This window comes from Drosophila melanogaster, chromosome 2L (assembly GCF_000001215.4).
Source record: "Drosophila melanogaster chromosome 2L".
In the NCBI taxonomy this organism is placed as follows: domain Eukaryota; kingdom Metazoa; phylum Arthropoda; class Insecta; order Diptera; family Drosophilidae; genus Drosophila; species Drosophila melanogaster.
This window is the reverse complement of record NT_033779.5, coordinates 15,609,176-15,635,780: the sequence shown is the minus strand read 5'-3', so window position 1 is coordinate 15,635,780 and position 26,605 is coordinate 15,609,176. Positions and strand designations below refer to the sequence as shown.

At 40.9% G+C, this 26,605-nt stretch overlaps 8 protein-coding genes and 1 long non-coding RNA gene across 13 annotated transcripts; 5 read left to right on the top strand and 4 right to left on the bottom strand.

The window, feature by feature from the left end:
* Positions 1–793: 793 nt before the first annotated feature.
* CG18480 (uncharacterized protein) lies at positions 794–5,779 on the bottom strand. 3 transcript variants are annotated; one of them, NM_001299032.1, is made up of 4 exons: positions 5,407–5,698; positions 5,238–5,340; positions 4,163–5,120; positions 794–4,096 (listed from the first exon to the last, which is right to left on the bottom strand). In NM_001299032.1, exons 1-4 carry the CDS (start codon positions 5,586–5,588, stop codon positions 3,687–3,689), a joined length of 1,653 nt encoding a protein of 550 aa, NP_001285961.1. In that variant the 5' UTR covers positions 5,589–5,698; the 3' UTR covers positions 794–3,686. The 3 variants fall into 3 exon arrangements, with proteins under 3 accessions (NP_001285961.1, NP_001285960.1, NP_609761.1); NM_001299031.1 differs by having other exon boundaries at positions 2,777–4,096; positions 5,407–5,779; NM_135917.4 differs by having other exon boundaries at positions 3,163–4,096.
* A 449-nt stretch (positions 5,780–6,228) lies between these two features.
* CG7631 (uncharacterized protein) lies at positions 6,229–7,103 on the bottom strand. The gene is made up of 2 exons (NM_135916.3): positions 6,881–7,103; positions 6,229–6,818 (listed from the first exon to the last, which is right to left on the bottom strand). Exons 1-2 carry the CDS (start codon positions 7,095–7,097, stop codon positions 6,271–6,273), a joined length of 765 nt encoding a protein of 254 aa, NP_609760.1. The 5' UTR covers positions 7,098–7,103; the 3' UTR covers positions 6,229–6,270.
* A 5,119-nt stretch (positions 7,104–12,222) lies between these two features.
* Positions 12,223–13,713, top strand: Or35a (Odorant receptor 35a; the record flags this gene model as incomplete). The annotated part of the gene is made up of 4 exons (NM_165117.2): positions 12,223–13,104; positions 13,204–13,299; positions 13,353–13,535; positions 13,585–13,713. The coding sequence occupies 4 exons, from the start codon at positions 12,223–12,225 to the stop codon at positions 13,651–13,653; spliced, it is 1,230 nt and encodes a 409-aa protein (NP_723916.1). The 3' UTR covers positions 13,654–13,713.
* A 4,152-nt stretch (positions 13,714–17,865) lies between these two features.
* On the bottom strand, positions 17,866–18,784 carry CG11865 (uncharacterized protein). The gene is made up of 2 exons (NM_135915.2): positions 18,572–18,784; positions 17,866–18,501 (listed from the first exon to the last, which is right to left on the bottom strand). Exons 1-2 carry the CDS (start codon positions 18,777–18,779, stop codon positions 17,987–17,989), a joined length of 723 nt encoding a protein of 240 aa, NP_609759.1. The 5' UTR covers positions 18,780–18,784; the 3' UTR covers positions 17,866–17,986.
* A 645-nt stretch (positions 18,785–19,429) lies between these two features.
* CG15253 (uncharacterized protein) lies at positions 19,430–20,424 on the top strand. Its single transcript, NM_135914.2, has 2 exons — positions 19,430–19,658; positions 19,712–20,424. The coding sequence occupies exons 1-2, from the start codon at positions 19,448–19,450 to the stop codon at positions 20,260–20,262; spliced, it is 762 nt and encodes a 253-aa protein (NP_609758.1). The 5' UTR covers positions 19,430–19,447; the 3' UTR covers positions 20,263–20,424.
* A 528-nt stretch (positions 20,425–20,952) lies between these two features.
* On the top strand, positions 20,953–21,876 carry CG15254 (uncharacterized protein). Of its 2 annotated transcripts, none has more exons than NM_001299030.1 (2): positions 20,953–21,206; positions 21,263–21,876. In NM_001299030.1, the coding sequence occupies exons 1-2, from the start codon at positions 20,990–20,992 to the stop codon at positions 21,808–21,810; spliced, it is 765 nt and encodes a 254-aa protein (NP_001285959.1). In that variant the 5' UTR covers positions 20,953–20,989; the 3' UTR covers positions 21,811–21,876. The 2 variants fall into 2 exon arrangements, with proteins under 2 accessions (NP_001285959.1, NP_609757.1); NM_135913.4 differs by having other exon boundaries at positions 21,263–21,833.
* Positions 21,877–22,445: 569 nt separating this feature from the next.
* Semp1 (Seminal metalloprotease-1) lies at positions 22,446–23,287 on the top strand. The gene is made up of 2 exons (NM_135912.3): positions 22,446–22,656; positions 22,710–23,287. The coding sequence occupies exons 1-2, from the start codon at positions 22,455–22,457 to the stop codon at positions 23,261–23,263; spliced, it is 756 nt and encodes a 251-aa protein (NP_609756.1). The 5' UTR covers positions 22,446–22,454; the 3' UTR covers positions 23,264–23,287.
* Positions 23,288–24,061: 774 nt separating this feature from the next.
* Positions 24,062–25,610, top strand: CG15255 (uncharacterized protein). Of its 2 annotated transcripts, none has more exons than NM_001299029.1 (1): positions 24,062–25,610. In NM_001299029.1, exon 1 carries the CDS (start codon positions 24,096–24,098, stop codon positions 24,879–24,881), a length of 786 nt encoding a protein of 261 aa, NP_001285958.1. In that variant the 5' UTR covers positions 24,062–24,095; the 3' UTR covers positions 24,882–25,610. The 2 variants fall into 2 exon arrangements, with proteins under 2 accessions (NP_001285958.1, NP_609755.1); NM_135911.3 differs by having other exon boundaries at positions 24,062–25,049.
* Positions 25,035–25,610, bottom strand: lncRNA:CR44865 (long non-coding RNA:CR44865). The gene has a single exon (NR_124288.1). It is a non-coding gene; the product is annotated as a long non-coding RNA:CR44865 (long non-coding RNA).
* Positions 25,611–26,605: the final 995 nt, after the last annotated feature.

Here is a 26,605-nt window from a genome sequence, read left to right as displayed (position 1 = left end):
GCCCACTTTTATACATTTTCGTTCATATACTTTCACATAGATTCTCAGAGGGCAGTCGTGCATATCTAGAAATAAACTTCAAAGCATTTAACATCTGTCCATTGACCAAGAACGCCCCGACTCGCCGGCGATGTAATCTACACAATGGCATGGCAGAGTTTTAATTGCTATGACACAGCCAAGACACGGCTGACTGGATAAGGGAAACCGAGTGGTGACGAAGGGATCGGAATAGGGATTCAGACTGGGATTGGTTGCGGGATCGGCTGGGCTCGCTTGCCGTTGTCGTTTTCTAATTTGATAAAGATAAAAATCATTTAGTAAACGCCCTCGACGATGTCGCCGTCAAATGTGCATGCCCCTGACAGACGGGCAGGCCAAAGGACGGACACCGAAAGCGGGACACACCCATTCCAGGACACGCTCTCGCAGCTCCTTGGATGCCGCTTAATTGAATGCTCATTTCAACGAGGTCCAGCTCCTCTGCTCTGCAACATCGCTGGGTTTAATTGCATTTTTATTTCATTTCCCAGCAATTATCGCAAGTTCGTGTGCAAATTCTATAAAGCAGAGGAGAAGAAACACGGAAAGAAAGCTTATCTACAATTAGCTCGAATTATTTAAATAGTAGTCATATTTATTGATTATGAAAATCAATTTGTTCTATAAGATAAGTTTCAACTTTAAAAACTTTTTTTCACACACAGAATAGGTTACTCCAATATATAAAAAATAAAATATACATCATTAAAACACTTTCCTAAAACGCATATTAAAATAATTATGTATCCTTCGTAAGTTATTTTCTCGCAGTGCTGAGTTCAGTAGCTTGAAGCGTTGAGTATGTCGCACCTGCAACATCCCAAAGCCAAGAGGTCAATCGTGTCATGAGTGTATCTGGGCCATGTGCAACTAGTTAGCAGCTTGTGTGAGTGTGCTAAACTGTGGTCCGGTGTCCTGCGAAACCGTAATTAAAGGTAGCCAGGACTTTTAGCCAGCTCCTTGCCAGTTCCTGCTGATATTTATTGTCGTAGCTGCGCTTTCTGCCCTCTTATTGTCAGTGCAAGTCCAAGTTCCTGCTGTTGCTGTTCCTGCGAGTTGTTAGCAAAGCAATTAGCATGAGTTTGTTATTGCAACACACGGCAAGCAGTCGGCAGAGGATAGATAGAAAGTTACAGGGGACACGGCGACCATGTCCGGCACCTCCTGAAAGTTTTACACCGAACCCAGGGGCGAAATGCGCCGCACCGAATGCCAGCAAATACGAATTTAATTTATTTACTCTGCAGCGGTAAAAGTGCTGGCAAATAGCCATGTAGCGCTTAACACTCCATAAACAAATCACAAGTAACTGAAACTTATGAAATAGAGATGTACAGACTAATGGCAGTGCAATTGGAAAGCGGAAACTTGATTTGTACTGAATTTTGGTTGGTCGGTGAAACTGGAGATATAATTGGTTTTCTTAAAAAATGGTGTGGTGCCAATTGAAAGGCGAATTATTTATAATACACATATTAAAACATATCAATCTTATCTCAAGTTATAAAGCTATGTGACCGAAAATAAATCTAACCAATCAAATAACCTTAATGTAGGTAATGCTTTGAAATGAATCGCCAAGGCAAATGACCCGACCGGTCGTAAAGGTTTGTTTTCAAAGGACACCTCACCCCTTTGATCTACTCTCAACCATTTTCCAATCAGTTTTTCTTACGCCAATTCCCTTTCATATCGAGCTCCATAGGTTTTCGAACCATGGCTTAGATTTAGTGCAACTTTCGCCTCCAGAATCCTAAAGTCTGAGCCATCTCATCACTTACTACTTTCTTTCGGGGTAACCTTCAGCACCTTTTAAGCCGCTTGCCATGTCCTTCAATGCCTCAAAAATCCCATTCAACCACCACCTCCCGGCGGAATCTGTTGCTTTGTTATCCTGGCCCTCTTATATTGCATTTTATTCACTCGATGGGGAGTTCCTACTCCGCTTGGCTGCATTTCCTTTGGGGGAAATGGGGGTTTGATTTTGGTTTGCTGCTTTTGCCACCGCCAGCTTCATCGTGGATTATGCAAAAAGTTTTTCATTAATGTTGGATTTAGATATTTTTTCACGCTCTGCAACTCTGCTTCCTCAGCCCTCCTGGTGCGAGCATTTTTTCGCCAAGCTTCCTCGATTTGGGCTCCTCATTTCCTCACAGCTCTTTTCCCAAATCCGCTTTTTTCCTGCGTTTTGGTTGTTGACAACGCAACTTTGGTCCCAGGATACGTTAACTTTTGTGCACCACAGTGTGCTGCAGCGCCGGGCTCAGTGCAATGAAAGTTGGCACCACAAAACACAGATACGTTTGGATAGATAGATAGATAGCTAGACAAACACTTAACAACAGAACCCACAAAGATGCCGCGCAGCAAATTTGCTTCACAAGTGATCTGGCAAATGGAGAATGAATTAAAGGAAAACGCACAATGATTTCGAATGCCGTTTAGTCCAGGAAAATGCTGTAAAAAGGTTTTTTTTAATGCAAAATAATATTTACAAGTTTTTCTAATTTGAATATTGACGGATTCATAACACGTCTATTCATAATAACCATTTCAAAGATATTTAAGCAATAATCAAAATTCTTTAGTTATTTCTTTTTCAACCAATTCATATAGGTAAATGTTCAATTTGATAAATTATGTTTGTAAATATTTTTTTTTATTAAATTGTATGAAGATACCTCGTAGTTCAGTGCACTGCCACATGCCGTTTTTGCCACATGATTTTTTTTTTACCCATTGCAACATAACTTGGACCTTCTTTCTTTCCCTATATATATTTATTCTTTTTCCGTATCTGGTCGGGGTTGTGTGGTTGTTTCTTTGGAGACACTTTTGCCGCTTTGCAGTGCAAATTGTTGGGTTTGTCGTTCTTTTTTTGAGTTTTATTCTTATGGCATTTTTTGTGCGGTTTTATTTTCCTTTGTGGTGTTTTCGATTTATCTGCAGGGAAGGATTGGGGGACGGGGGGCCTAAAAGGACCCATCTTCTTTCGCGTTTCAGCATTTATTTGAGTGTGTAAACTTTTGCTACTTGAATTTTTCGGGGATTTTCCTGTGGCAATTTCACAGTTGGCCATGCCCCATCCCCACATTCCCCCCAACGTTGCCAACTTTGATAGTTTTGTCAAAAGTTTTTATTGCGATTTGTTGCAGCTGCAAGTCCAAGTCTTGTAAAAGTAATGCTTATCCAAAACGAGAAGCAAAAATGCTGGAATTCCCCAATTGATATTTTTGTGTGTAAAATGAGAATGAGGAAACATTGAAGTTTTCAAGGGCATTTTGGCCGCCATGTTGTGGGCTCTCTAAAATATCGTTTGGGGGCTAAGTGCATTACATGTTGTACTTAAAATAGTAGTAGGCTAAGAAAATATTTTGAATACAAACATAATTTTATGTTGCCAATAAAAAGTGCATGAAGTAGACTTTCTTAATAAATATTTAGTAAACAGCTATGACGACTGCGATAGTTGATGTTGATTTGAAATATGACATTTTATATTTTGCCAATATAAATGATTAGACTTTAAATTTGTAATTATCTCATATAGATTTGAATAGTAAATAATTGAGGTCGAGAAGAGCGATAACTTAGATTACTTTTAGCTTATACGAATGTTTGGCTATATTAAAAAGATACTCCCTTCACTTGTTATCACAATTCTCGATGACCACCACATCGCCGTAGTTTGGAGGCGGTGTCTCCGGTCGTATCGCCCCACTTTCAATCACATCCGTGTAGAATCTGGCCGTAGAAGTTGGCGGTTCGGCGGGGGAACTCGGTTCCCGGTCGCGACTGGTGAAGAGGTTACTCCGACTAAGGCGCCTTATGAGGGTGGCCGTATTCTGATTGATGGTCCGGTAGTACTGACTGCGGGCCGGACGACCAAAGAGCCGGGACACGAAGTTGTCCTGCGGTCCGTAGGGTTGTCGAACCACGGCATGCGATTGAGTACTACGGGGACGCTGGGGATTAGAGCGCCTGGGGTTGCGCGTACGCTGTGGTGACCAGGTGTGTATAGTGGGTAGGCTATCCTGCGAAGGGTTCAGAGGAGCTGGGGGAAACAAACAAGGGAAAACTCTGTCAAATATTGGTCAATCACATAATTGGGCAGACCTACCTGAAACCCCAGTGGCCACTTCCGGGTTACTTTTCTTTTTGCGCATCTCACAGCAACTCTTGAGGCACAGGGCAAAGGTAATGATGAAGATGACCATGCAAACGCCCGTGGCACCGCCCACCACAAAGGCCAGCTTCAAATCATCCTCATCGTAGGTGTGCGTGCGTATGATTTCATCTTCCAATTGGGAGTTTCCGCCAGCCAGGAGTTCATGACTCACACGCTCCAAGCAAATGCGGTATCTTAGGCACAGTTTCTCCCGACTTCCCTCACACACATCGCTTAGCGATGACATCTGCTCGTCGTCCTGCGAGCTGTTCTGCTCCTCACTGGAGTCCAGATCCCGCCAGACGGACAGCACGGATTGGGGTCCTCGGGTGCTGGGCTCCAAGTACTCCATGCTTTCGAACTTCTCGTTTTTATTAGGAAAATTCACAGCTTCCGCATCGTCCTGGTGATCCTGAACCTCTTCTTCCATGCAGTTGCTCATGAAAATAGCCACTCCGCGCTGTCGCAATCCAGTGGCCACTTTGGCTAACGCCCGATCGCAGTTGAAGGGATTTTCCTCAACATTCAGTGACGCCAGATTGCGGGGTGCATGAAAATCTCCAGGACTCAGGGTTAACAGTAGATTCTGTGCCAAATCCAGTTGGCGCAATTGAGGCAAGGCACTCAGAAGCTGGGTTCCAAGTTGATTTACCTGCGAGTTGCGCAGATTGAGAGAGCGTAGCGATGGACTTCTTAATATAGGTCCTTTTCCCAATGTGGACAACTTGTTGCCTTCCAAATTAAGGTGGATCAGTTGGTTGTTGGATTCCAGGATATGTTCATCGATCTGCTCCAGGCGATTGTACGATAGATCCAAGTAGCGTAGTCTGGTCAACTCCACAAAGGCATCCCCATAAAGTGTGTGTATCGCGTTGTGGGCCAACGTAAGATTAAGCAGGTGGATTGTGGTCTGCAGGAAACACAATAGAGTAAAAATAATTATTTTTGGTTAAGCAGTATATGTGTCTAGGAAATCATGGAAAACAAAAACATTGGTGTCACTAATCTTTTCCATTTGATGACTTACTTTGAAGGAGTCATCGTCAATGGTGGTTATATCATTGTAGCTCAGGTCCAACAGCTCAACCGTTGTAGGTATTTCTATATTGGCGCTTATCAAGCGCTTTGCGCTGCACAAAGAAATATATATAATATAACTCAACCGAAATAATTCCCCAAATCCGATGACAACTCACCTGCATACTGCGCGATTGCGCTGGGCGTGTAGATCACAGTGGCAAACAGTGGGGCAAAACATCTGCGACTGGGTCTTGCTTCTGCAGACCTGCAGAAGAACGCAGAGCAACAGGCCTACATAGAGAAGTATCTGCTTAAGGCCCAACCACATTTTGGGTTTTGTGACACATTGCAGAGCCATAAGCTGAATACTATTCGTAACGACTGGAAGGAACCTTCTCAATTACACTTCATCGCCATTTTCGAGATGGTTGGTTTGGGAATGCTTGGTAGTTCTGGACTGACTGAGTGTTCAAAACTCGTCTCTCCACTTACTTCATGACTAACAGTTGAGCTGCTTTCCAATGGTGAGTTACCTTACATTTACTGGGTTCCGTCAAAATATTAAAGAACGAATTTCATCCGATTATGAATGTGCTCGGCTTGTGCTCTACACTTCCACTGCAGATAAGATAAGCGTTTTTTTTTATTATCTAATCAGCTGATGCGGCTATGTTCGTGTTTCGATGAAAGAGCGCCAAGTTTCGGACTTTCATTTGTTTGGAAAATGCAGAGCTATAAAATTTGGGTTAAATTAGTTGCTTGCCATTTCCTTATCATCAACTTTTTGGATACTTTTCTTGATGTTTATATATACTTATTTGTTTAATCTAAGCGATGAAATTAATCAGTTAACACGCTTGCAGAATCGAGTGTTAAATAATCTCTTATTTTAGTGCCTATAATTTCCGTAGTCAGGCCAAATGATAAAAAAAGCCGGAGCATAAGTCAATGACTGAGAATTTTATTGTATAAAACTGAAAAAAAGTCAAAAAGTTTTTAAAATTTATAGGCCTTTTTGACCTTCAAGTTTATTGCTATTTTTACAATTGAATCGGACACTTGTACATGGTATTAAGTCGTTTGACATCGGTGTCACTCATCATCAAGCGCTGTCCCATTTGCTCCTGACCCTCTGGATTCAGAGCCACAATTGTCGCTTCCCCATTTATAGAAAATGCCAAGGAACTGTAGTGTAGAATGCTTCCATAGTCATACGGCTGATCGAAATCCCCCACCTCGTCTTCTTCGTACTTGACAAAGTTCTTCTCGTGACCCTCGGAAATGTTCTCCTCCACGATCTTTACGAACTCATCTCGATTCGGGGAGCACTGCTGATGGTGGAATCCCAAAGTGTGGAGCAGTTCGTGTTGGATGGTGCCCAGCTTAAAGCAACCTGTATCCAATGAGCCAGGCTTTAGTTTGACAGTTCTTTCACCTGGCTGATAGCCCACTTTGGAGCTGCATCCTGAAGTGGACGGAAGCACAAAAAGATAGTTTTCCTCATCCTCATCAGCAGGCACAAATCGAATACAAGACGAATACTCGATGAATTGCATGCCAAGCTTTATATATTCCACATGAGGAGCATCTGAAAAGTAAAATTGTAAATAAAATTAGTTTTGGAAATTAACCATCCAATGCGTATCTTACCAAACTCCTCAGATATCCTATACGGAACTGTGGCGTTTGGCCAGCGTCGTGTCTCGGATAGCTGTCCATTCCGGGCGTAGTCCACATCCATATCACCCTGGAAGTATCCTGCAGTCAGCTCTGGATCTGTTTCATCATAATGGGTATTAAAGGGGGCTGGGAATATGCCAGAGCACAGAGTGCCCAGCAGGAACAACTGAAACCAGACACGAATCATTTTTGACTGAATTAAATCGAATTAACGGCTAATGTAGTGCTAATTATCGCAAAATTATTAAGAACTACTTGTGATTGATTAGCGATAAGATACCTCGTTATATAAAATACAGCAAAAATGCGAATTTTCCCAGAAAACGGTGGGTGCCTGAAGCACTTCCAAAAGCTGTTCGTAAGCTTATAAAAAAATTGGTGATCTGGTTCTTAATAACTTGCTGGGCAGCTCACTGCCAAAAAAAAAAAAAAATCAAGTCATATCATATGTATTTATATGGACGAATAGTCTTGCATATGATCTGGATTACATCACTTAATCAAAAATATACATTATTAATTTACTTTTATTGTATTTATATGTTTTGTAAAACAATTGTTTGCTTACTAAAACCCAAGAAATGTTTGGGACTACAAGTACAATGTTTCAAGGCGACAATTTGTATGCCTGTGGGGAAAAGAATTAGATGCCCTTAAGGAGATGTCTGAGTTTTCTCCGACTGGACAAGTTGATCGTTAGCCAGCGAAGCTCGAGGCTACTTAGCAGCTCAGCTTGCGCTTCCGTTTGGTCACAGTTCCAGGCTCAGTCCCTTTCCCATACCCATTCTCATTCCCATGGCAAGATGTAATGGCTGAAAGTCCACTTGTCCGCTTTCCCCCATTTCCCTCTAGTGAATCTGCTTCCGCACTTGGTTTGTTGGCTTTAATTTATGGCCATGGCCAGACGATAGCGCCTGAGTCTTCGACTGAGACTTCCACTGCGACTGCAAAGGCGCCTTCTGTCAGTCAGAGTGGGCGTGGCCAGTCGTCGTCACATCCGCTGTTTGTCAGGGGTTGGCTCTGTGGGCCCACTCCATTTCCATTGCACCTCCCATCGTATGATCACCGCAATGGGCAACAAAAATGGAAACTTTTTCCCACACATTCTCAGCTCTTGCCGCTCGGGATTTTTCAGTTTTCAGCTATAGCCAGCCGGGCTGGTCCGTCGGAAATAGTTAACTTTTATGCGCATTTCAAATCGGAAAGTTTTGCATTCAAACTTTATTAAAATTACGCTCGATGCACGTCCAATTGTGCCTGCCATCCAACTCCTGAACAAATCCACTCCGAACTGTTGGTCGCCATCTTCAATGCCATTGTCGCGAAGGTCCGCAGAGGTTGGTTCTCTTTGTTGCAATGCCGTTCCGAGCTAACTGGGCATTTGGACATGGAGCTGAAGTAGGACACATTGGATAAGTTTAAGCCACTTAAATAACGATGCTGCCCGATAGGAAGCGCTATACTTTTATCTATTCCGCCTAAAGTTTAGAACAAAGAGTAGAGCTCAAGAGTAGTTGGACTTCCATTAAAATACATATTAAAAAGGTTTCCAATTTATTATAATCAATATTATTTCATAATTAAAAATATATTCACTAGTAAAGCTTTTACATTGTATACAAACTGATTCAAATTCATATGATGAATAAGTTTTTTGTATATGATAAAATATATTTTAATTAATTTTATGATATTTTATATATTTCTGGGAAATAGATTGCGGTACCGTCCTAGGTAATTTCCTAATTATCTCGAGTCAAATTCCCCCACTAAATTTGAAAGTGCATTCCATCTTCCTCCATGTGGAAAGTAAATTCTGCAGTTTTTCCCCACTGCACATTTGCATTGTTGTTTTGACTGCCGGCGTCTTTTTGTGCCCATTCCCGAATCCCTGTCCCTCTTTAACCCGGCTCTTGGCCAACAGTTCCCGCACTAATGACCGACATTGCTTCCTAATTACAAAAGTTTTGCATGCACTCGCTGCAAAAGGGTGGATGGCCGAATTGCTTGCCGAAAATGGCAAAAAAAATACAACTTTTAAGTTTATTTTATGTTCTTTATTTAACATTGGAGCGCTTAAAGTTGAGCTTTTCATTTGGCTTTTAGTGGCCATAACTAACGACTCCATTAACCCAAGGCGGCCGCAATACACATGTTTGAGCAGTAAAAAAGGGGGTAAGCCAAACAACAACAAAAATTGCTTGGCCGTAGATGAGGAACACTCGCACTCAGTACATTCCAGTTGCGCATATGTCATGTGACACATGCTGACCCAGGAACTAGCCGGATCCCGATCCTAGGGCCCACTCTTTCTGGCCATGGGCCGCACTTAATGATAAACAATGCTTGCGGTCAGTTTAACAAGCCGCGCTATTACCCTGCCACTCAGCCGTCCTTCGTCCTTGGCCCACCACCACCCCTTGCGGCAGGACCAACAAGCCCACCGCCCCTCGCCCACTACCGCATAACGAGTGGACAATTTACACGCTGAAACTGAACGACAGCGGAAATCTGGTGGCAGCGGGTGGACTTATTGATACCTACCTATTGATGATAACACCTTCAATAAACGTCAAAACTAGTTTCTTATGGCTGTTGTGAGCGCATTTTTCAAATCAGTCTTACAGAAGTCGTTACTAAACAAACTGTGTAGTATAACAATTACCCGTTGTCATTTACAACTGCTTAAATTCCAAATACCCTTCTTTAAAAAATCTGCAGCTTAGCAATACATACATGTGTATAACACCCTTAAAGTCCACGATTCCCTAATAATTCCACAACAAGTATAGACGGCCAACCAAGGAAAAGAAGAAGCGACAAAAACAGCATGCTTAAAAGAGCAGTAAATGAGAATTTATCCACTTGCTGACCAACGAGAGACGCCTCCATTCCCAATCTCGTCCTTCAGTGCCACGCCCCCCATTCGCAGACGGAGACACAAAAACCGAGGCGGAGATATAGGGGGTGTATAACTGGCGGACACACGCACATCGTAAAGTTTTAATCGGATGTTGTCCAGCTTTACATGACGCCATCTACTGGCTTAGAGTGCAATATCCTGTGGCACGCGATAACATCGAGCAAAAGAGTTGGGTGGCAGTGGCAGTGGCCGAGACCTCGTACAAAGGGAGATGGAAGGGATTTTGGGCAAGGGTGTTTGGGGGGCGTGGCCGGGGTGCGAGAGCGGCCACCCTTGTTTATGCGAAACGCCCGGCCGAAACGCTTCTAGCCCTTTGCTTTTTGACGGCATTTGGCATTGCCACTGCCACGCACAACAACTACAAGGATCCGCCAGGATGCCCAGCACTTCCATCTATGGTCCACAAAGTCGGCACAGTTTCGGGCCGTGCTACAGATACAGTTGTACAGATACAGATGCCAAGGCTAAAGCCAAAGCAACAGCCGCTACAAAGGCTTAAAAAGCGCTCAACACGAGAAAAAATGAGCGGAACTCTGAAAGAGAGAAAGACAAAAGGAGGTTCTTTTGAAAGCCGAATTATTGTGGCTCTGCAAAGTACTCAATTGTTACAGTTTTTTATACAATGGTAAGCCTTTAGTACATTTTTTATTGAAGGTTTTATTTGTAATCTAGAATCAATCGAATTTTAAGCATGAAAGAGCAAATATCGTTTATTTAATATAAATATTTGCTCTTATTTTATTAAATTGGGGTGTTTATATCATTATAATAGTTTGCACACTTAATTTGCTGCATTATAAATACTATACTTGGCTCTTTGGTGTTGACAGAATTGAACTTTTGCCAAGAGAAATATCCGACAAGGGGCGATGGTAATTTAAATTTATAAGAAATATTCCCACGATGGCTTTATCGTGCATTATTTTCACCTTAGCCTACTAGAGAACTTCGACGTCAAGTCAGCATGGCGACAAGCCTCATAAACAATACATTGTATCCTTGCCGGCAAAGTGCATTCAAAACGGAAGTGAAATGTGTGGCTCTCGTTGTTTTCTGGACTATGGTCAGCCGCTTGGCTAGACGCACACTTGGCTGGATGTCCAGGATTGTCGGGATTTTGCAGAGCGGAGTGGACTTCAGCCATTACACACGAAAGCAACCCACTGAACCACCAAGGCAACGAACCTCGTTGTCATTGTCGTGACAGGAAATTAAGATGAATGTGGCGAGCAAACTGCAGTTTCTACGCCGGGGCTCCAGCTCCTCGTCGCTCGATGGTGTCCTTTAAATTTCGCCCTCAGCCCGCTGTTGTGGCCCTGTTGCCTTATTGTCGTTTTTCTATTCGGTTAGACAAGCGAGAGACAGACGGCTGCCTCTTAAAATATTCATAACACAAACTGTTGCCACTATCTCCAGTGCGGTCCGCAGCGGATGCAGGCGGACCGGCACAAATGGCATCGCTGGGAGTAATCCGGGAAAGCTGCGAAAGCTGGAAAAGCGTGCGAAAGTTGCGCGTTTGAATTAATTGATTTTTATGAATTTGTTAAGTGAGTTTTTCATCCAGCAGTTGTCAGAAGGGAGTCTGCGGAAATGTTGGCTGTATAAAACGTGCAAAAATGTGTCACGAATTAACAATGCTTTAAATGACAGAAATTCGTGAACGGTTAGTAATTGATACGGAAATTTATTCTTGTTTTTGCAGTTTCCCAATTTTTGCTATGTGCTGTATGCAGCTGAATGCTTTTTTAAATAATAAAAACAATCACTTTTAATGATGGTTTGGTGCTCATTAAATGTGGAATAATGAATCAAACTTGGCATGTTTATGTTTGTAAATGTGTAAATATAACACTAATATAATTTGCTTTACTGCGGTGAATGGATAACATAAAATATTAATTTAGTTACATAGTAATGTTGTAATGTTAAAGACAGAATTAACGTGCATAGCCTGCGAATATCGCATGCCCCAAATGAAACCTTCATTATTAAGTGCACCCAAAAATCAGATATGTACATAAAAAGTTTTGAATAACAATAATTTTAAATAAGTTTATGCATTTAATTGGATTGTTTACCGTTGCTTACATCATTACCTGCGCTTAATAACCCTCCCAATAAGCTCCAATTCCCCAGTGGTGGTCCTGAAAGTTGGCTCAATTATACGAGGACAAGCCATTACATCGTAAATGAGGCAATATTAATGTGAGACTTTCAAATGTTTCCGTTTGGCTTGAAACTGGAGGATAATAACTTAATTGAGCCATTGCACGCATGGGAGACTTCATTTAAAAGTTGAGAAACTGTCATCGTCTGTGCTCCCGTCTAATCCCTGGTGCATATATAAGTCGGAGGAGAGCAGCCATTATTCAACAGTCTTCACTCCATAATGGTTCGTTACGTGCCCCGGTTCGCTGATGGTCAGAAAGTAAAGTTGGCTTGGCCCTTGGCGGTTTTTCGGTTAAATCACATATTCTGGCCATTGGATCCGAGCACAGGGAAATGGGGCCGATATCTGGACAAGGTTCTAGCTGTTGCGATGTCCTTGGTTTTTATGCAACACAACGATGCAGAGCTGAGGTACTTGCGCTTCGAGGCAAGTAATCGGAATTTGGATGCCTTTCTCACAGGAATGCCAACGTATTTAATCCTCGTGGAGGCTCAATTTAGAAGTCTTCACATTCTACTGCACTTCGAGAAGCTTCAGAAGTTTTTAGAAATATTCTACGCAAATATTTATATTGATCCCCGTAAGGAACCCGAAATGTTTCGAAAAGTGGATGGAAAGATGATAATTAACAGATTAGTTTCGGCCATGTACGGTGCAGTTATCTCTCTGTATCTAATCGCACCCGTTTTTTCCATCATTAACCAAAGCAAAGATTTTCTATACTCTATGATCTTTCCGTTCGATTCGGATCCCTTGTACATATTTGTGCCACTGCTTTTGACAAACGTATGGGTTGGCATTGTAATAGATACCATGATGTTCGGGGAGACGAATTTGTTGTGTGAACTAATTGTCCACCTAAATGGTAGTTATATGTTGCTCAAGAGGGACTTGCAGTTGGCCATTGAAAAGATATTAGTTGCAAGGGACCGTCCGCATATGGCCAAACAGCTAAAGGTTTTAATTACAAAAACTCTCCGAAAGAATGTGGCTCTAAATCAGTTTGGCCAGCAGCTGGAGGCTCAGTATACTGTGCGGGTTTTTATTATGTTTGCATTCGCTGCGGGCCTTTTATGTGCTCTTTCTTTTAAGGCTTATACGGTAAGCAAAAAACAATAGAAATATTATTTCAACTCTGAAAGTTATGTAAAAAATAAAAACAACTATAGGTTTTAATGACATTTTTAATATTTCCAACAGAATCCTATGGCTAATTACATCTATGCGATTTGGTTTGGTGCTAAGACAGTTGAGCTGCTTTCTTTAGGACAGATTGGTTCCGACTTGGCCTTTACTGTATGCCAAACTATATATTTCTGGTATATATTATTATTATTTTTTTCATACAGACGGATTCCCTCAGCACAATGTACTACCTTACCCATTGGGAGCAAATCCTGCAGTACTCTACAAATCCCAGCGAAAATCTGCGATTACTAAAGCTCATTAACTTGGCCATTGAGATGAACAGCAAGCCCTTCTATGTGACAGGGCTAAAATATTTTCGCGTTAGTCTGCAGGCTGGCTTAAAAGTAAGTGAAAAACGAGTGCAAAACCATTTCACTGTCAGCTCTTTCACAGATTCTGCAGGCATCCTTCTCGTACTTCACATTCCTCACTTCGATGCAGCGACGACAAATGAGCAATTAAATAATTCACATTTTTTTTAATGGCACACTGCCTCCTTCTGCGACTCTAGTCCGCTGATACAAATGATTGCATATTAAAAGTCAATTATTGGTGAATTAATTTTAATTAAATTAAATTGATAAAAGGAGCTGGCTTACACGCATCATTGACTTTTCCTTTGCTCTTTTTCCGTGTCAGTGTGTGTGTGTGTGTGGGAATGCGTGAGCATGTGAGAATGTGTGTATGTGGGTGTTGGAGGCGCCTGGAAATATGCAATAAAATATTCATGATTTCTGTGCAGCAAAAACTTGCAGAAAGTTAATAAAACTTTTGCCACTGCTGGTGGGTAATGAAATTAGAATATCGCAAGCATTCCAAAACGCAAAGAGCCAGAAAAAAATATAAATTTTCAGCTTTCCATGTTTTGCCATCTCTGGAAATGATCAGCGGCCATTAAGCCGGGCTTGGATGGCGTCTCTGGCGTAAGCCATAAATCTTCAACTTCAGTGGAGCCTCTTCCCGCGCTGCCCTGCTCCTGCACCCACTATGTTTCAATTTCCTCTGGCACGAACATTTTGGTAAATTAATCCATTAAAGTTTCGCCATGAAAATGCACAAAAGTTTTCACATAAAAAGGCCATGCATCCCGCTCGCACCGCTGTTGCCGAGCTTAGGCTGTCTCTATCTTCCGCCCATAACTCCCTCATAAGAGGAAGTCGAACTTCGACAGGCGCCGCGCTCATTGATAATTAGACCCTGTCGACGTCTCCATGGTCGTCGATTTAGGGCTTCGACCCGCCCCATTAGCCAATTTGTACTTCATTAGCACCGTGTTGTTCGACTGGGCTGGGTGCTGGCACTCTAACTAGCTGCCTATCTTGACGACTAATGAGTTTTATTTATCCTGAATATAGATGGGAAATGGGTTTGTTTTACGACGCTCAAAGTACTCACTATCCAGGAATACAATTCTTCAGTTCACTAGCTTTAAATAATTCAATAAATTTGGTACATTTGGTTCTGCCTCAAAAGTAATAAAAAACACTGTCGCCTACTGTTCAATAAAATGTATAATAAAAAATTTTAATTGGACAATTTAAATAGCCTAATGAATGAAAAAAAGACACAGTTGTCAAATTATAACAACTATTCGTGTTTGAAATAACTAAATGCTCAATGAAGACCACAAATACACCGCATTTATTCACAGTCGCCACTCAACTACTGGACCGTACTATGCATTGACTGCAAGTCGAAATAATAACGTTTAATTAGAACAGACAGTCCGGGGGTAGACGAGAATTTGGGGGGAGCTAAAATATTCCAGTTATGGACTCCCAACCCCTTATCATTCCCTCTGGCTTTGCTGAACTTTTGTGCTAACCACTGGAAATTTTATATTTGTGCTTGTGTTGCGTTGCCAACTGCAGCTAAGGCCAAATGCTCAAATGCATAGTGGGGCTTAAGTAAATGCTGAAAAAGTTTTTAGCTTGTAATTATCATTAGCGATATTGTGTCTAAACTTTTCAAGCCGCGCATGGAGCAACAGCATGCGAATAATGTAAGTCAGGAATTCTGGCACATCGAGAGATTAAACATTGATTCCAAGGCCTTAAATCAATTACAGCTGCAAGCGAAAAAAACTTGTTAATTGCTATATAAAGCAGCATGGAGTCTTCTTAATTCCAGTACCTGTCATGCAATACTTTCTGAACTGGCAACACGTCGTATGCTTAATTAATTTTAAATGCACTTTAAAAGTTTGACCTCTCGTGAGGAGTCCTCTTGGGAAAATAGGTGGCGGTGAGGTATTTTCACCTTTAAGTCAACTTTCCCCTGGCCCCGTTAAAAGTAAAAACAACCTAGAATAAGAAAGAAGTCCAAAGAAAAGTCCATTCATGTGTGACTGCATTTGTCAGTCCTGGAACCAGAATCAGAATAAGGCTCCGAGTCCTGGCATTCGCATTCCTTTGCCCAGGTCCTGTGAGTTGTGTGTGTAATTATGTCTGAGATTATGCCCACAGCCACGACGGTGCTGCTCCTACTACAGCTGTCTGTCTTTAATATGCCACCGCAACGCCAACTCCCACCAGTTTACACGCCGCCTTATTTCTCAGCAGTGTTGCCCACCATGATTATCATGAACTGGATATTCCCATAAAGTGGAAAAAAGCATACCTTTTTTTTATAAGCAAGGTGAATAGAATGATATTTTGTAATTATAGTAAGTACTTAAATTTCAAGAGCCCATACACAACTAAAGAAAAAATTATTTTTAGTTGTTTGAAAAAGCCTAATATTTTCCAGATTTTCTCATACTAAAATATTTAAATTTAGCTTGAAAAACGTTAGCTTGTCAGGACCTTTCCGCAGGCTTTCCGCCTGTCGTCAGCGTCAAAAGTTTCTGCGGTCTGCCAGCTCATCCACCCTTAGCACCGCTGATGTGTTGGCATTTGCTTTTGCTTTTACTCGCTGGCTGCTTTAAGTGGAGGTCTTGAGATATTTTTCAGGGCTTGCCTTCGCCACGTTGTTCATATGCAGTTCCTCTGCTGCACTCCTAAAAAATTGTGAGTTTCAACAGAGTTTTTCATTTAAGTTAGATTTTCTGGTAATTTAAAATAGCTGAAATACTACTTAATAATATTAAAATTAATTAAATAAGCTAATTATAAATTGATTTCTTAATATGGCACTGTTTTACACAGAATGGTAGTATTTTACCAACAATTATGTTACTCAAAGGCTGTCCAAAATATATCTATAAAATAGTTTAAGTAAAGCTGTATGCTTAAATGCTGTCACTAAGTACCAGTAACCTTTATTGCAGTGTACTCTGCTTAAGTATTCTCATTTCCCTTTAGTTGCCGCTGCTGCTGGTGGGTTTTTGGCTTTTGCCTTGGCTCGTAAAGTCGCAGGAAGTTATTATCCTAAAAACTTTACCCCTGAGGGCAATACAAACAAAGGCGTAGCAGGGCAACAAAGCGCAGCATTCATGTCTGACTATGAAATGGCTATGGCTGCACTCGCCCGCCCACAAAACCACCCAAAACCACCCACTACCCCCAAACCACCCACACATGCGTCTCGTTTGCTATGCATGAAAATAGAATGTCATAAAATTAGAACGATCGCAAGAAGAGCGAGGGGTTAAGCACAATACAAAGAGCCCGGGAAAAGAAAGCGAAAAGAAAGCCGAGCTCCAGCCTGCTGACTTTTTTACTGCTCTTGGCGAAAAGTTGATGGCCAGGCGTCCTAGTGGCCGCCTTAACCCATTAAATTCTCTTTATTATGCCAGCAATATTTTCTCAAAATAAAAAGCTGAAAATTCCCAGGGCATTATGACTTGAGAGCGTAGTAATCGCGTTGGCCTGTGATAACATTTTATAAAAAGTACATTTAATTGAGTTGAGGGTTGCATGGCAGTCTAACCTTAAATCGACTGAAAATCGTCTCATTCTCAGTCTGAAAATGATCATCGCCAATACCTAAACTTAAGCTTTCGCTCTTGGACGATTTTAGTTATTTCGTTATGTTCTTAAGACTTAACACCCTCGTAAAATTATCTGTTGAGGTAAGTATACATTTAAAATGTCCTGTCGCAAAGGCAACAAACTCAAATGTTGATAAAGCCGCCAGCAACACAAAAGCTTAGCCACCTATTCCATACTGGATGACGTTAGCCCATCTTTAGTTGCAACTAAAAAAGCGAATGCACTGCTTGCATAAATTAAATGTTTACGACTTCCGTTTTGTGGGCAGGTAGCTCTGGAGGAGCTTTGGCTTTAGTGCAATTTGTGCCATTAAAAAACCAAATATATGTATATGCCAGTCCTTGTGTGAGAGAGATAGAGGGCCGAAAACACGGGACGGTCTACGCAGATAGTTAGTCCTGGGATTATACGGAAGGACTCAGCCGTTAGGTGGGTAGCTGTAGGTGCGCGGTCGCATGGTTAGTTGCCTGGCGCGCTAATTTTTAATTACGACCACTAAATATTCAATTTTTAGTTGCTGGCAAAGGCAAACACTTCCTCTACGTTTTTGTTTTCCAGATTAACCGGTTTGTGGAATAAGTTTTTCGGGGCGGGAGACTGTAGTTTCCTGTCAAGTGCAACAGCTCGTTAGAATTGCAAATGTTGCGATTACTTCGAGAGGATGTAGTCTGGCTATGTATATGAAATTAACACCATTACACTGCTTTTTTGTATCCTAACGTTAAAGAAGCAAGTCAAATTTAATAGGAGATGCATTTCGGCATACAAAGCATTCAGTTACGATTTATATTATTTCTTTTATTTCATAGACATCCAGGGCACAGTGTTATAATTGTTGTGATATTTATCGAAAGATAATAAAATTAGCAGTACATGCGTTTCAGTGTTTGCACATCCTTTGGACTCATTTGCGTTGCCTGACCGATTTTCGCATGGGATTTCAAAGGAACAATTGTCGACTGTCCGTTCTTGGAGAAAGCAAATGGACCATAGTGCATAATGCTGTCGTAGTCGTAGCCAAATCCATAATTTGTCACTCCATTGGCACGAAGCCTTTGAAAGTTATGTTCATGACCGGATCTGATGTTATCGGTTTGGATCCTCACATATTTATCCCGCTGCGGATCGCTGTGTGTGTGAAAGAAGCCTAAGGCGTGAAGAAGTTCATGCTGAATAGTCCTATTGGACATACAACCACTGCCTAGATTGAGGGTCTGGTCTGCTCTTCCCAAATATCCTACATACGACCAGCATCCTGAACCCTCTTTTTGTATAACTACTTGTGGCTCCCTCTTGTATTCCGTTCGGCGAAATTTCACACAGGTTTTCGATGATATTTCTGCCATTGCACTTTCAATACTTGCAATATCCAAGGAAGCTATGATCAAAATAAAATATAAGATAGAACTTTTAAGAACTGCTCAGAATTTCTTAAACAGTTTACTTACAAAATCCTCCGGCATAACTGTAGACCAACGTTCTTCCCTTCCAGTAATATTCTGACCATGATTTTACAACACGACCTTCTAGATTTCCTTCAAAATATTGGAGTTGTTCTGAAATTAGTATGATGTCGTCTTCTTGAAGTTTGATGGAAGGACGACCGTTAGCCGAAGACCCAAGTCCAAAAATCACAGCGAGTGCAAGGTAATGCATTTCAGAACTGATATAACATTGCTAGGAGCAAGCGGCTTTTATACATTTTCAGAACAGAAAAAATGCATTTATTCTTACAGAACACAAAGAATGAATTACTTTAAAGAGCAATTGCGGCTATAAACAAATCTTTTAAATCAATTGTGATTTTTTATAGAGATGTGCTATTTTTGTTTCAGTGAAGTAAAGTTCTCCAGATTAAGTAAAAAGCATGCAACATATCAGAGATTATTGTTTTGAAGGTTTTATATTTATTAGTTTGTTTAAGCTTATAATTATTTGATTTTTATGAAACCATATTTATTTGCATACTGTACCTTGGTTAAGCAATAAAAGCATTCAGAGTACATAGAATATAGTATCAATAATATTTATGTTAAAACATATTATATGTTCTCCAAGAAAGTACAATTGGACTCTATAAATTAAAATTTGTAAGTTTTGCCAAACTAGTACAATTTAATATTTTCCTTTCAATTGCCCGAGATTATAAACGTAATTGCTGCTTACCTTTCCTACCGTCCTACAAATGATTAGATATCATTTAAAAACGGCACTACTAATTTGAAAAATCATAAATACTAAAGATTAACTACGGCTGCGGAATTGAACAACGCTCGTGCATTGAACTGCCCAAACAGTATTGAATGGGAAGTCTAGCAGCCAATATGTGCTATTACAGTATATTACTTCTACTTCTGGTTGTAGTCAACGTCGCTTGGGCAGCTCCATCCATACGGATAGAAACCGATCCGGAGCTGACAGCTGGATATATTGAGGGTGATATGGTGCCCAGTGGATCCTCGAGAAATATTTGGCGCAACGAAACCTATAGATGGCCCAATCGCATTATTTATTACCATATTAATAGCTATATTGGTATGTATTGAATATCAAATATATTTTAAAACTATAATATTTTATCGCAATAGATGAAGAACATCGTAACCACATCGTGAGCGCTATTCAGAAAATCGAATCCATTTCATGCCTGACCTTCAAAGAGGCCACCACTGATCAGAAGTATTATGTAAATGTGACCTCCGAGGAGGGCGGTTGTTTCTCCTACATCGGTTATCTGAATCGCGTTCAACAACTGAATCTCCAGAATAATGAAATAGGCGTCGGTTGTTTCCGTTTGTATACGATAGTGCATGAGTTCCTGCATGCCCTTGGATTTTTCCATCAGCAAAGTGCCGCCGATCGGGATGATTATGTCCAAATTGTGGAGGAGAATATCACCGAAGGCATGGAGTTTAACTTTGATAAATATACCGAGGAAACCGTCAATGATTTTGGTGAGAAATACGACTATGGCAGCGTAATGCACTATGGTCCCTATGCATTTTCCAAGAATGGCGAGAGGACAATATTGGCTTTGGAGGAGGGAAAGGAGGATGTAATTGGCCAAAGGCTGGAGCTGAGTGAAACCGATATCAGAAAGCTAAATGCCATCTACAAATGCCCCACCGTCAAAGAATGAGTTTTTTTTATCATATTTCTGTTTGGAAATTTCTACAGCATCGTAATGATGATAAATTTCATTCTATTATTGTCACCTTTACTCGCGATATATAAATATAATCTCTTTTTTGTGTTGACAAATGCAATTAGGAGAATGCTCGTCGTTGTCATTTGCTTCCGGATTAATTTTGACACTGATTTTCTTTATTTCGGGGTGGGAAGGCGTTGTAATTTTGATTGAGTCTTGGGGTGTTGCAAGATGAAATTGCGCAAAGGGAGAGGACATGGTTTGTTAGCTTTTGTTATATGGGAATCGAAGAAATATTACTTACGTGTGCTGTGTTGAGCTCAGAGTTTACAAATTTTCTCAAATAAATGATGATAAATTACAGTTAGGAATGTGCAAGTCTAGAATATCCATTTACTATACAATTCAACGATTCATGGCAATATAATTGCCTAAATATCTATATAAGAATAGATCTAGATCTTATCTCATTGGCCCTGGGAATTCCAAACATTCTTAAGAAGAAACCGTGAATTAAAGTTACGTATACGAGATTATACTTTCGCAGGCATCATTCGCCGATAAGATAACATCATAACGCTGACCATTGGGCAATTTGTCTGATCGTAAAAACTTAACTGTAGCAAATGTCATAAATTATCCAATAGCTAACTATACCTCTTTGTCACCATAAGCTAGGCGCCTCAAACAGTAACTTGCTGATCGCAGAGCCATCAACATGAAGACCTGGGCCTTAACTTTAGTGGTCATATTCTTGGCCAGCTCCTGCTCGGCAGCTCCCACCACACAGAACAGGATAGAAACCGATCCTGAACTGACAGCTGGCTATATTGAAGGCGACATGGTGCCCAGTCCGGAGGGAAGGAACGGACTTCGCAATGAAACCTTCAGATGGCCAAACCGCATTGTCTATTATTACATCAATCGCGATATTGGTAAGGCAATCGGACTGTAATAATCCTTACCTAACTTCATAACAATTTTCATTCAGACACCGAGCATCGCAACCATATTCTAAGAGGTATTCGCATAATAGAACAAAGTTCTTGCTTGGTCTTCAAGGAGGCCACCACTGATCAGGAATATTATGTGAATGTTACCTCGGAGGCTGGAGGATGTTACTCGTATGTTGGCTATCGCAACCGGGTTCAGCAGCTGAATCTGCAGACCTACGCTCTGGACACCGGCTGCTTCCGTCTGGGAACAATTGTCCACGAGTTCCTGCATGCCCTTGGCTTCTATCACCAGCAAAGCACCTGGAATCGCGATGACTATGTCCGAATTGCTGAGGAAAACATAACTGAGGGCACTGAGGGCAACTTCAACAAGTACGACAATGAAACCGTCGAGGACTACGGAGAACCCTATGATTACTCCAGTGTACTACACTACACCGCTTATGCGTTCTCTAAAAACGGAGAGATGACCATTGTGCCGCTACAGGAAGGTGCCGAAGAACTTATGGGGCAGCGATTGCAAATGACCCAGTCGGATATTAACAAACTTAACGTCATGTACAAGTGCCCCAGGCAGGTGTAATAAATAGAAAGAGATCATAACGCAAATATAGATGCTTTAACCGAATTTTATTCATGTTTATTTATTAAATACTTGAGTCGTTTTAAAACATTAACGAGTCGGTTTGCTTACATGTTACTGAATTCTTTTAAGTGGGTAACCAGGAGTTTTCAAAGCTTCCAGAATAAATTGAAGAGATTCAATTTAAGCTTCTACACCTGAAAGTATGCAAATAATATTTGAACATTTGTGCAATTCTTCTTTCAGGCATTAAATATAAATATAAAGTAACTGAAAAATCACTTTTTATTTCACGAAAAGAATAAACAGTGATCCAGCGACAATATATATACTCTACCAGATAGAAAATCGTGGATTCCCGAGAATGCGCACAGTTAGGATATGCTATACATTCCTAAAAGAATATTTCCCATAATTCCTATTATTAATAAAAGTTGTATATATACATTTATATAAGAAACCTAGCGTGGTATCTAATGTACGTTATCTAATATAAATATCTAGTTAAAAGTTGGATAATATAATTGCTCCCGTTCTCTTTCTCTATAGGCATGTCGAATTAAATATACCCACTAGACCAGTCATGGTATACAGTAAAACTGGCATGGGTTAATGAAGCGTTCAGTTTGTTTCCTGTCTCCACCATGTTTCCGCAGATATGGGGTGTGATTTTTTTGTTCACTCCTACTGTTTTTAGTGAACTCTTTAAGGATCCGGAGCTGCTTGCCGGATTTTATCAGGGGGACATAAAAGCTCATCCAATTCGTACTCGAAACGGAATTGTCAATCAGATTTATCACTGGCCCAATCGCACTGTACCATATATGATTGAAGATGATGCATTTGGTATGTTCTGTATATCACATAAGATCTGACCTATCCTGACATAAATCTTGAAGCCGACAGTCATTATCGGGAAATTCTTAGAGCCATTTCCATCATAGAGGAAAACTCATGCGTTATTTTCAAGCCAGCTACTGAAATGGATTTTCCCATGGCGCTCGTCATTACGTCAAAAGGTTTGGGCTGCAATACCGTTCACTTGGGCTATAGGAATAAGACACAGGTGGTAAATCTGGAGATTTACCCACTTGGCGAAGGCTGCTTTCGCATCGGTTCCATTATCCACGAGCTCCTTCACGTTTTGGGCTTCGAACATCAGCATGTGTCCCAAAATCGGGACCAATACGTCAGCATCCAGTGGAAAAATATAAATCCGCAGTACAATATCAATTTCGTGAACAACGATAATTCTACAGCGTGGCACGACTTTGACGAAGGCTACGATTATGAAAGTGTTATGCACTATGTGCCAAGGGCCTTTTCCAGGAATGGCCAACCCACAATTGTGCCCCTCCGCGAAGGAGCCGAAAATATGGGGCAACGATTTTATATGAGCGAAAAGGATATTCGCAAGTTGAACAAAATGTATAGATGCCCTGATCATGTTTAGGCAAAATATATTTGAATTAGTCATAAAATTTGTCATTTTTGCTTTGAAATTGAATTAAGCAAAATTTATAGGTATTCTGGTAATAGTCGAGCAAAGTCTTTTTCTAATTGTTTGACTAAATATATTACTTACGGCTGCGGTCAATTTTTTTTTTAATTTTTCGAGTGCGATGGCACGTCAGTCTCTTTCCTATTGAGCATGCAATTGAGAACCCATTGATTGTCATGTTTTCTGCCTTCAAGGCTTATCATGTAGTTCCCAGTGTGGAGAAGCGAAGAGAACGTTGTATTGCGATAAGGCTTTGAATTTGAACACCTTTTGGGCAGCCAAGCAAACTCTTGTGTTCAGCAGAACGATTACGCGTGTCGTCGTTGTTGGGTAATAATCAGTAATCAAATGACGATTTTGGGGGAATTACTCATACTTGGGTAGCAGTGGTTTAAATTATTTATAATTGTTTTTGGTATTTTGTTCGGCACTTAAGAATCCAATCACTACTCCACTTGAATTTCTGATTTCTACATATAATTCCCTATCTATCATTGTGAATTGCGGCAATCCAAGAGACAACCCGTGACGTATTTTAGAGATATTTATCGAAAACTTACATGACTAATGGAAGGTTTTCACATGGGCGCCTCACAAAATGGTGATATACCATAAACCTTGATCTAATTGGACGTTTCGATTGTCTTTATCAATTTGCGAAAAAGTTTTTGCCTTTTTGTATCTAATCTAAGTTGTATGGGCAGCCTTCCTGCGTGTTTTATATTTAGGTAGCCGTTCTCCGTGGCCACTTTATTAGTCTAGTTCGAGGAACTCAACTGGCAAGATGTCGAGGTCTGGAATAATATATGTTCTTCTGCTGCAAGTGGTGCTTAACTCTGGCAAACCCCTGCCAGCAGGTGTCTACGATCCGGAGGAGGCAGGTGGATTTGTCGAGGGTGATATGATGCTAACGGAGGAGCAACAAAGAAATCTGGAGCAGGGTGCTCCCAAGGCTCGCAATGGCCTTATCAACACGGAAAAGAGATGGCCTGGAAATGTGGTGGTCTACAGGATATCAGATGACTTTGACACGGCGCACAAGAAGGCCATCCAAACTGGCATCGATACCTTGGAGCTGCACACTTGTTTGAGGTTTAGGGAAGCCACCGATGAGGATAAGGCCTATTTGACGGTTACGGCCAAGTCTGGAGGATGCTACACTGCCGTCGGCTACCAAGGTGCCCCGCAGGAAATGAATCTGGAAATATACCCGCTCGGCGAAGGCTGTTTCCGGCCCGGAACGATCCTGCATGAGTTTATGCACGCCTTGGGATTCTATCACCAACAGAGCTCGTCCATTCGAGATGATTTTATAAACGTGATCTACGAAAACATAGTGCCGGGCAAGGAATTCAATTTCCAAAAGTATGCCGACACAGTCGTGACCGATTTCGAAGTTGGTTACGACTACGATAGCTGTCTTCATTATCGACCAGGAGCCTTCTCTATCAACGGCGAGGATACTATAGTTCCCCTAGATTCCAGTGCGGTAATTGGACAGCGAGTGGGTCTTAGCTCCAAGGACATCGATAAGATCAACATTATGTACAAGTGCCCCATTTTGCTGTGATCCAAAATCAGGTAGACTATGTACTTGGTCAATTGTGATATGTATATATATTTATTCATATATCAGCCACCGACTGACGCGATTAGATCGGTTTTATTGATCTACGCTGCCATTGTCACCGCGGTCTGAACTATTTATAAAGAAGCGTAAATTAAAGCCATACCCCTTAATGACATTGTCTCAGATAATTTCTTATCGGCAAAGTACAAAATTCAGGCGGGGGAAGAAACTATCAGTGTTTCAGGTTTTACTGCACGGAAATACAGGCCCAAACCGCATTTCGTGTGCCCATGTGTCGAGGTCTAGTAATTGCGTGCTGCTAATGCGATTTATATGCGAGATGCAAATGTCTAGCAAGCATCTGCGCCCAGGGAATGGAGGACACGTCCTGGCAGCTCCAGGACCTCGGCGCAGGCACTCAATTCTCACATTTTGACAGCGCTTGTTAGACCATAAATTCGATTCTCGTTCGTTTCAACGACACGGTTTGCCCTCTTCCATGCACCTCCCATCCCGAACATCCAGCAATATCTTCCTATGCGCATTGTTTCATCCGAAATTAAGAAAAGACCTCAGGAGCCGGTTGCGAGCATGTTTGGGCAAAATTACCATATACCAAGAGCAGCGGCAAATTTTCAAAGGCTTATGCATCGCAAAATTAGAATTCACAAGATGGTGATCGATGCAGTTTTAGACACAATGTTTTTAAGACGAAAACTTTGATAGCTTAAAAATCTTAACTTTTAACAATTTTACAAAATTGCCAAATTTCAAAGAACCCATTTTTATTGAACAATTTTTAGTTCTACAATTATTTTCTATTTTCAAACAACACATATCAACTAAATTTCAAGAGCTACTTGTTAATCCACTCGGAGTTTTAACAGTTCCCAAATTAGTGATGACTTAATTTCCATTATCAAAAATGCGAATGTAATTAATTTTAACTGGCGATTAAAAATCGTTGAGATTACTTTGAGTACGTCGATTTTCTTTGAAATTGTAATGAACGCGCTTTTGAACAGTTATGGAAACGGGCGACCAAAATTGTAAGTAAGACCACGAAAAAGTACAATAAAATGCATTGTAAAACCATACAGGAAGTTGCATATTGTATTGTTATCTTGAGGTTGAGTAAACAGGTAATTAAGTTGCATTGATACCACAACCAGTAGTACGAATTACAAAAATATTTACAGGGTGTAATTACAATAAATAATAAATTCAAGGGGTGTATTACAAGCAACTTACAATATTTTTTATAACGTGCTTTCTATATAATGACTTAAATACGAAGAAGGGCTAGCTTCTAAAGCATTCCCTGAAATTAAAGGTTTAATGTGCGGCTAGTGCACATGTTCAAATACAACAAATATTTCAACGGTATTAAGCAATAAATAAAGAAAAGTCTTGTCTGGAGTTTATAGAGGTTATAAAAGATCATAAACAATCCATTCAGGGTGTATAAGAAACATTAAGATGACTCATTGTCATTCCGAAATTTCACAAGTTTTTTTAATTGGCTACACATGACTCCCCGTAAAGTATACCTTATTTGTATGGCTGATAAGACGCTACTAATTGCGCTTAGCCGAAAAGTAAGCCATTTTAGCCGCGAGCCATAAATGTGGGAGCATTTTCAGATTCGAATACCTATAGTATGCAAATGAGCTGCAAACAATTGCAATTCTGCTGGCTCCTCGGTGGAAACCCGTTTGCCAATA

What these genes read in the sequence shown, in the direction of transcription:
- CG18480 (NM_001299031.1), bottom strand. Translation starts at nt 5,588, where the DNA reads ATGGCTCTGCAATGTGTCACAAAACCCAAAATGTGGTTGGGCCTTAAG. An exon ending in CGCAATCGCGCAGTATGCAG is followed by an intron (nt 5,341 to 5,406) that starts GTGAGTTGTCAT and finishes TTCTTTGTGCAG; the next exon opens with CGCAAAGCGCTTGATAAGCG. An exon ending in TTGACGATGACTCCTTCAAA is followed by an intron (nt 5,121 to 5,237) that starts GTAAGTCATCAA and finishes TGTTTCCTGCAG; the next exon opens with ACCACAATCCACCTGCTTAA.
- CG7631 (NM_135916.3), bottom strand. Translation starts at nt 7,097, where the DNA reads ATGATTCGTGTCTGGTTTCAGTTGTTCCTGCTGGGCACTCTGTGCTCT. An exon ending in TAGGATATCTGAGGAGTTTG is followed by an intron (nt 6,819 to 6,880) that starts GTAAGATACGCA and finishes TTTACTTTTCAG; the next exon opens with ATGCTCCTCATGTGGAATAT.
- CG11865 (NM_135915.2), bottom strand. Translation starts at nt 18,779, where the DNA reads ATGCATTACCTTGCACTCGCTGTGATTTTTGGACTTGGGTCTTCGGCT. An exon ending in CAGTTATGCCGGAGGATTTT is followed by an intron (nt 18,502 to 18,571) that starts GTAAGTAAACTG and finishes TTTTGATCATAG; the next exon opens with CTTCCTTGGATATTGCAAGT.
- CG15253 (NM_135914.2), top strand. Translation starts at nt 19,448, where the DNA reads ATGTGCTATTACAGTATATTACTTCTACTTCTGGTTGTAGTCAACGTC. An exon ending in CCATATTAATAGCTATATTG is followed by an intron (nt 19,659 to 19,711) that starts GTATGTATTGAA and finishes TTATCGCAATAG; the next exon opens with ATGAAGAACATCGTAACCAC.
- CG15254 (NM_001299030.1), top strand. Translation starts at nt 20,990, where the DNA reads ATGAAGACCTGGGCCTTAACTTTAGTGGTCATATTCTTGGCCAGCTCC. An exon ending in TTACATCAATCGCGATATTG is followed by an intron (nt 21,207 to 21,262) that starts GTAAGGCAATCG and finishes ATTTTCATTCAG; the next exon opens with ACACCGAGCATCGCAACCAT.
- Semp1 (NM_135912.3), top strand. Translation starts at nt 22,455, where the DNA reads ATGTTTCCGCAGATATGGGGTGTGATTTTTTTGTTCACTCCTACTGTT. An exon ending in GATTGAAGATGATGCATTTG is followed by an intron (nt 22,657 to 22,709) that starts GTATGTTCTGTA and finishes TAAATCTTGAAG; the next exon opens with CCGACAGTCATTATCGGGAA.
- CG15255 (NM_001299029.1), top strand. Translation starts at nt 24,096, where the DNA reads ATGTCGAGGTCTGGAATAATATATGTTCTTCTGCTGCAAGTGGTGCTT.